Source organism: Chrysochloris asiatica, unplaced genomic scaffold, assembly GCF_000296735.1.
Source record: "Chrysochloris asiatica unplaced genomic scaffold, ChrAsi1.0 scaffold00166, whole genome shotgun sequence".
Taxonomy (NCBI): Eukaryota; Metazoa; Chordata; class Mammalia; order Afrosoricida; family Chrysochloridae; genus Chrysochloris; species Chrysochloris asiatica.
The window spans coordinates 861,636-870,340 of NW_006408684.1; the positions used below are offsets into that span (position 1 = coordinate 861,636).

Genomic DNA, 8,705 nt, shown 5'->3' on the forward strand with positions numbered 1-8,705 from the left:
GGCACTTAACAACAACAACAATATGAGGGTATGTATACTCCCTAGGCTGGCCACCAAAAGGTGAAAAACATCAATAGGAAATAAGATAAACTGTGGTGTTTCCATCCAAACCCAAAACTAAACCAAACCCACTGCCATCAAGTGGATTCCCTCTCATAGTGACCCTGCAGGGCAGAACAGAACTGGCCTGAGCATTCCCAAGGCTACAATCTTTATGGATGCAGACAACCTCAACTTTCTCCTATGGGAGCAGCTGGGAGTGGGGGTGGGGGGTTGAACTGCTGACCTTTTAGTCAGCAGCCAAGTGCATTAGCCACTGTGTCAACACAACTCCTACAACCACTGTTACATACCGCCATAAAAATGGATTGCAGCTCTCACAGATGTAATACTAAACCAAAGCAGCTAGAATGGAACAAAAAAGAGTAACAGATAAAACTACGGACTGTAATGGTGATCAGAATAGTGACCTCTGAGGAGGAGCACTGAAAGGGAGGGGTCATGAGGGAGTCTTATAGAATGCTGGGAATGTTCTTGGTTTTAAGGTGAATGTTGGCACTGTGGGATATGCACGAGGAAAAGCACTGGACTGCTAACTACAAGGCCAGCAGTTCAAACCCACCAGGCGCTTCTCAGGACAAGGATGATACACTCTGCTTCTGTAAAGATTTACAGCCTCAGAAACCCTGTACAGGATCACTATAAGCCAGAATCGATTCCATGGCAGTGAGTTGGGTTTTTTTGGTTGTTTGTTTTGGTTAGTCACAAATGGAGCCCTGCCGGTGCAGTGGTTAAGCACTCGGTTGTCAACCCATGGGTAAGTGGTTCAAGCCTACCAGCCACTCCACAGGAAAGAGAGGTGGCAGTCTGCTTCCATAAAGATTAAAACCTTGACAATTCTAAGGGCCGTTCTACTCTGTCCTATAGGGCACCATGCCTTGGAATCGACTCTATGACAATGGGTTTGGTTGAAGATATTGTTGGCGCTGCTTTGCCAGGGCAACACACCCATGCCTCAGTTCCTGCCTACTAGATGTCAATGGCTCCTTGCTAACACTCTCTTGAGGGGACTGTCCTTGACTTATAGCCTGTAGCCAATGACTAACTCATACTGGGGGTACAAAGTGCCAGACCTTGCTTCAAGAGTTTGGCTGCCACACTCCTGAGCTCCTAGGGATGAGGTAAGACTGGAGCTGAGAAGACATTGTGCTTTGCTTTGCCCAGGCCTCCTCTGGCTTACCTTGCTCATTTTCCTACCAGTATGCCTTGCATCAACAATCTCATTCTCAACCTCTTCTAAGAGGGAACCTGATCCAAAATACTGTGTACTCACAGTGCTTGTAAACTTCAGTGTATACAGGTATCTCCCACTTTTCAAAAGACCTACTTAATTGCCTAGTTTCACTAACAGGCACTTAAGTAGGTCTCTGTAAAACTGGCATAAAGTGAACTTTGACAAAGTGAGAGATACCTGTATTCAGTGACGTTCACAATAATAATAAAGAAATTCAATCCAAATAGGACTTTCACATTTAAGAAAAAAGACAAGAACTGAAACTAACCTCCAGCGTTTATTTTGCTGTGACCAATAAAATAAAGGGGCAGCACCCAACCTCCGTGGCTTCGCTTGGAACTACCCTCAGCTTCGAGACACCACAGCTTTGAACTGTGTCTATTTGCTGTTGTTAAGGGATTCCAAAGAGTGGCTGGTGCGTTTGGATTCCTACAGCAGCACACCAGGACTATATAAGAGTTTTGTTTTTAATGGAAAAATTCTATTTCTCCAGCAACTTTATTAAGCCCCCTCAAATTATAGTTTTATTTTAGGATTTATGTGTTATTTGGTTCGATTTGGTAAGTTATTTTGGGGGTTCTGAGAATGCTCAAAATTTTTTTGCATATAAATGAGTGGCAATTGCATCTTTGCTTTATGCCATTTCAGCTTATGAATGATTTCACGGGAATGCTCCACTTTCAGATGGCAGGGGAAACCTTTTATGCCTCAACAAAAAGTAAAAATGAAGGAAGAAAAACCTCTGCACAATTTTAAAAGTAAAATGTACACTCTCCCCTTGAGGTTCTGACTACTGAACAACTACTTTCCTCAGAGGAGATGTTTTACTTGGTGAAAGAGACAGACTAACACTCTTGGTAGCAGGGCATGCTAGAGCACTCTATAACACAAGCCACAAGAGCTCACATAAGTGAAGTGACATGGATTCTAAGTTGGTAACCTGCCACTAAGTTGCAGTGTGAATGTGCAATCACCCCACTTCTATTATCTGACCGGCCAAACTTAGAAAATACACAGTTGGTCCTGCAGTTTTCTAAGGTCCTTTCCTACTGAAAAAAATACCTTTGATTCCACGTGGAATCTTTGTAAACACATACTAGCTCCTAAATATCACATGTCACTGCTGCCACCTCACCCAACACAGTAAGTACCTAGTTCTTACTAACATGGCTGCCTCTGGACTCCTTATTTCAACCCTGCTGCTCTGAGTGTAAGAAGTACAATGGAAGATGGACTCTTGAAGAACCTAATCACTAGCATACAAAGTTCCAAACTGCCATCATGCTTCTCTCCCAACTCCTAAACCAGGTTCCCTTCCTCTGAACCCCACACCTGCACCTCCAGGAATCCTACATACACCTTTAAAACACATTTTTTTTTTTTTTAAAGTAAACTCCTACTTGGATTCTATCATCTACTCTGGGTTAAATGCTAACCCAATTATTAAGTGTATCTATAATGGACTCCTGGTGTGGCACTGTAGTATCAGCACTGCCCTGTTAACCACAAAGTCGGCGGTTCAAACCCACCAACTACTACTTGGAAACCCTAAATAGGGTTGCTATGAGTCATTAGAACCAACTCTATGGCACTTGACAACAACAAAATAATCAAAATAAAGGAGCCGTGCTGGTGCAGTAGGATAAGCACTGGACTGCTAACTGACAAACTTGGCTGTTCAAATCCCTCAGCCACTACCCAGGAAAAAGATGATGCTCTCTGCTCCAATAAAGATTTACTCCCTCAGATTCCCAATAGCAATGGGTTTGTTTTTTGGTGGTATAATCAAAATACAACAAGCAAAAGCACTTTAAAGGGCATATTTTTAATTATTGGGTAAATAAGAAGTTAAAATGAATTTAATTAAATTTCTCAGACATTTCATCTATAGGAACCATGCTTTTATTTTTAATTTGGTCAAACTAAAATGCAGGCAGAAAAGGGATTCATGGGTCAAACAATGGGGAAGTGATGGAAAGGAAGTGACTGAGGAATACCAGCACTGATACTTATTAGCGATTCCACTGAATCTATAGATACCGCTCACTCAGAGATGGGCAACTGAAAAGTTTTAGTACTGGGGGATAGCAGAACAATTGTATCTGTCCACCCTTATTCTAAACAATTACAATAAAGTAATTATGATTAATCCTATTAGGAAAGTCCTAAGGCCTCTCCAAACACGTCTCCAAAAGGCTGATGAAGAATAATTCTCATACGCAAAGATTCAAACAGGGGGCTTAATCGAGAGCTCAGCTTGAATTTCGGGGATTAATAACATAAAAAAACAAAGCCTTTTATTTTCTACAGCAGATAACAGCCTTTAGACACTATTTTTAGGGCAGGCACTATGTCAAGTGTGATAAAAAGTATCGACAGTGCATTTCTTTAAGGTAACATTTTGCTCATTACCTCTTCTGCGTTAGCGTAACTTCTTTAGCTTTTTTTTTTTTTTTAAAGGTGCCAACATTGCTTTTATTACCTAGATTCGAAATAATCTACACATTCAGTGTGCTTGCCGTTTCTGAAACGTAATGAATAGAAATTATTGGTGATTCTAATATACAAAACCTTGCTCTTAATGAGCCCTTCTTTCAAGATCTGAAAGAAAGAAAACCCACGAAATATTCGGGCTGGCTGTCTGCATATCTTTCTGGAGGCAGCGTCCAAGTTTCGCCTCACAAGTGATGCAAACAGCTCCTGCCCCTGATAGCTAAACTGAAACCATTACTGGACAGTTTCAGGAAGTGACTCCTAACCAATCACGCCCCCCGCCCCCGCCCCCGCCCCCCAGAACCCTTTGGATTTCCATCAGGTCAGAGTCCTACTCCAAATGCAATAGAGCCACACCGAAAGTATTTCTTGTAAAGCAGCACTTGAAAACAGCACCAGGCTAGCGGTTGCCTCGTATGGCTAGACGCCGACTTTTCACATCCGACTGAAAACTTGGCAGCAAACGAACGAGCCCTGGCGCCCGAGCCACCGCTCGCTCAGGGAACGGAGCCGTGAGCTGAACCGGGCCCGGGGCGCACGCCACCCGGCCGCCGCCGTGGGCTCCCACCCCCTGCAGGCGGGGCGCGCGTCCCCGGTGTGGGTGGGTGCCTGCGGTGGGGAGAGCATCGATTGGAAATAGCCTTATTCTAGGAACACCACACCTGTGAAAACAAGATCCGAAGACGAGAGCGCCCAGAAATGTAGCTCTGCTCACACAAAATGCGTTTCCTCCCTTGGAAGATTGTAAAGAATATATAATATACAAAAAGGCTGGTCTCTTACCTTCCTACTTGCTCCTCCAAGGGACACCTTGGGCCTGGTTTTGAAATCCCCTTCAAAACTAAACATCTTTACAGCTTATCCCATCTAAAAGGAGATTGCGACCCCTAAATATAGCCGGGGACCGACGGGGAGGGGCAGAGGGGCTCGCCGGAGCGGAGGGGCGGACACCACCGCCCGGCCCGGCACCCTGGAGGCGGCAGCGAAAGGCGCTGGAGCCCAAGCCCACCCTCCCTCGGTGGCTCTGCCCGCCCAGCCTCTGCCCTCTGGGGTGGGGAGGGGGCGGCCGAGAAGACTAGGCGGGCGGGGACGGGGATGGTGACACTGGAGGATGCGACTCTTCCTCACCTCCCCCCTCATTCAAGTCTCCCCCACTGTTCGCCGCCGAGGCCAAGGGCGCCCGGAAAGGGGTGTTGACTCCCGCACTTGCACTAGGAAGCAGCCGCCTTGGGAGAGAAGATGGCCGCCGACTGCAGTTCCCGTCCGCGGTCCCGCGGCCCTACGAGCGAGCGCGCCCCCGTCATCGATGACTCGGCGATCCTTCGGCTGCTCAGGGAGGTGGGTGGCTGCCGGGATCGCGCCTCTGCCAGCGCCCCGCCCCGAGCGTGCACGCTCCCGCTAAACCGACCCGAACTTGGGAAGTTTCCACCGTGACCTAGCGGCACTTTGTATCTTTTTTCTTGCTCTGCAGTCAAAAGTAGCAGGGCAATAGGTGGGACGACGAGTGAAGCTCCAATTGTCATGTCACCCAAGATGTTTGAGGTGCACATCCGACTGAAATTTTTATGGAGCTGTACGCTGAAGAATTTGGAGCTGGCTTCGCTCTTCAAAACTGTGTTCCCAAAGATAATACCAGACTTACTTAATTTGAGAGGAACACATCAGTTTTACTATATAAGTGGTGCTCTGTGGTGAAGAAAAAGACACACAAAAGTGACAAAAACCTAGTGAAAAGAGCATTCCTTAGACCTGAATGTGGGAGTCCTGGAGTGGCGCTGTGGGCTAATGAGTCAGACTGCAAAGTCGTTTGAACTGCATGGTCAGTGGTTCAAGCTCACCACCTGCTCCTTGGAAACCCTATACAGGGTCTCTATGGATCGAAATCGACTCGACTGCAGTTAACAACAACAACAACAAGAGCCGCTTAGCAACCATGCCATGACTGTGCTTTTAGGTTTCACTGGTCTATCAAATGAGGGCAGTAATATCTGTCTGTTCACCTAGACCTTTGTGTAGATCAAATAATTGCAACTGTCCTTTTAAAATAAAAGATACATGCTTTATCAAAGAAAGGTATCTAATTGTTGTTAAGTATCGTGGAGTGGGTTCCGACCCATAGCGACCCTGTACAGGGTTTCCGAGGCTGTAAAATCTTTACAGGAGCAGAAAACCTCATCTTTCTCCCATGCAGCAGCTGGTAGTGTCGAATTGCTAACCATGAGATTAGCAGACTGATTCGTAACCACAACGCTACCAGAGCTCCTTAAGGTAGCTAATATATCCCCTTTTATCTAGTTGATGGATGAAACATAGCCCTGTTGCATCGAGCTTACATGAACTGATACCATTAAGTATATAAATTGTATAAAAATTTCAGACAAAAAGCTTCTTTTAAGGGTGATGGTATAATTTAGGAATGAATAAGAGTGATGGATAAGAAACATGAATAAAATTTATGTTACTGAACTGTATACATGTGAAGATTGTTGAAATGTTGACTAAAAAATAATAAGGACAGTCCAGATTTCGCATGTTTCTACAATATTCCTTTCTTCTGTGAGGGAATGTGCTAGCCAAAGCCTTCCATTATAGGTTTCATTACCTTGCATGCAAACTTGGACATTTCTTATACATTTTCATCTAAGAAAATGGTTAGAAAAGGGTTAGGATTAGCATGTTCCACTTTTCGTTCCCTTTGTGAGTCAAATATGGGCTCTGGAGCATCACAAAACCAGGGTACTCAACAAAACCACTGGGCACATTTAAAAGTGTACCCAATGAATACACACATGCTAAAGCTAATGTGATTGTGTTGCTGTTTTTGAGTGCCATTGAGTCATTTCCAACTGATAGCAAACCTGAATAGGGTCTCCAACACTGTAAATCTTCTGTGGGAGCAGAAAGCCTCATCTTCCTCTCTGGGAGTGACTGGTGGGCTCAAACCAACAACCTTATGATTAGCAGTCCAGTGCTTATCCTACAGAGTCACTGTCCTCCCATTAGTTACCCATGGTTATTTGCATGAGAATCCCTGTAACATAGTGGTTTATGTATTGGGCTGTTAACCACAAGGTCAGTAGTTGGAATCCACCACTCTGTGGGAGAAAGATGAGGGAATGAGGACTTGAAATACTTATTGATGAAGATCAAAGATTACAGTGTTCAGTATGGATTGCACTTCAATAACAGGAAAACAAAAATCCTCACAACTGGACTATTAAATAACAGCAAGATAAATGGTGAAAAGATTGAAATTGTCAGATACTTCATTTTGCTAGGATCAACCACCAACACTCATGGAAGCAGCAATCACGAAATCAAATGACACATTGCATTAGACAAATCTGCTGTACAAGAACTCTTTAATGTGTTTAAAAGCAAACATGTTGGTTTTAGGACTAAGGTGTACCTGACTCAAGCCAAGGTAATTTTAATCACTTCATATGCATATGAAAATTGGATGATGAATATAGACGATTGTAGAAGAATTGATACATTTGAATTATGGTATTAGAGAATGGACTGCCAGAAGAACAAATAAATCTGTGTTGAAAGAAATACAACCTAATGCTCCTTAGAAGCCAAGATGGCCAGACTTTGACTCTCATACTTTGGACAAATTATCAGGAGAGACCAGTCCCCTAGAGAAAGACATCATTCTTGATAAAGTTGAGGAACAGTAAAAAAGAGGGAAACCCGCAAAGAGATGAATTGGTACAGTGGCAGCAGCAGCCAGCTCAAGCATGGGAACAATTGTGAGGATGGTGCAGGACCGGGCCTTCTTTTGTCTTATTGTGCAGAGGATTGCTATGAGTCAGAACTGACTCGACGGCACTTAACAATAACATGGACTACCAGAAGAACAAACAATTATGTGTTGGAAAAAGTACAGCTAGAATGCTTCAGAGAAGCAAGGATGGAGTGACTAACATCTCTTGTTCTTTGGACATTTTTTCAAGAGGGATCAGTCCCTGGAGAATGACATCATGCTTGGTAAAGTGGACAATGAGTGAAAAAAAGGAAGACTTCCAAAGAGATGGACTGACAGACACAGTGGCAGCAACCATGAGCTCAAAACATAACAATTGTGAGGATGCCACAGGACAAGGCAGAACTTTGTTCTGTTGTGCATAGGGTTAGAAACAATTCAATGGCTTCTAACAACAAAAACAACATGTTGATCTTATGGAGCTGTGGTAGCCCTGTAGGATAAGCACTGGACTTCTAATCAGCAGTTCAAACTCACCAGTTGCTCCACAGGAGAAAGATTAGGCTTTCTGCTCCAGTAAAAATGTATATCCTCAGAACCCTATACAGGATAGCTATGAGTTGGTACTGACTTGATGGCAGAAAACAACAACAACAAATTTTGATCTTGAAACCTATTATCTATAAAATCTGATACCAATGTAGGTTATTACATACTTGTCCTACTTTTCCTTATAGACTGCAAACTCCTAAGGGTAAGGCTCTGTTTAGCTCATTTTTGTACCTACTGCAGTGTCTGTCATATAACAGTACCATAAAGTAGGATAAGGTGCTGTAGGATAAGCAATGGACTGTTTACTGCAAAGTTGGCATTTCAAACCCACCAGTCACTCCTTGAAAAGGACCCTCTGAGTCAGACCTGACTTGACAACACTTAACATCAACAAAAAACAGGTAATTATTGGAAGGCAGTGAAAGAGATAAAACAAAATTCTGTAGCTACTATACACCCATTGTTGTTAAGTGCCATCCAGTTAATTCCAACTCATAGCAAATTAACTTGACCTTGTGGTTAGCAGTTTGAACCACTGACCTTGTGGTTAGCAGTCCAGTGCTTATCCTTCATGCCACACCAGGATCTACTGGTGGTAGTGGTTGTGTGCCGTGAAGTCAGTTCTGACTCATAGAGACTCTGTACAGGGTTTCCCAA

General features: G+C 43.9%; 1 protein-coding gene across 1 annotated transcript in view; it reads right to left on the reverse strand.

Moving 5' to 3' along the window:
* UBE3C (ubiquitin protein ligase E3C) overlaps window positions 1-4,636 on the reverse strand; it is a 222,417-nt gene extending 217,781 nt beyond the window's left edge. Inside the window, exon 1 of the mRNA XM_006871289.1 lies at window positions 4,571-4,636. Within this exon, the coding sequence (XP_006871351.1) occupies window positions 4,571-4,636 (66 nt within the window). The remainder of the gene's footprint in view (window positions 1-4,570) is intronic.
* Window positions 4,637-8,705: the final 4,069 nt, after the last annotated feature.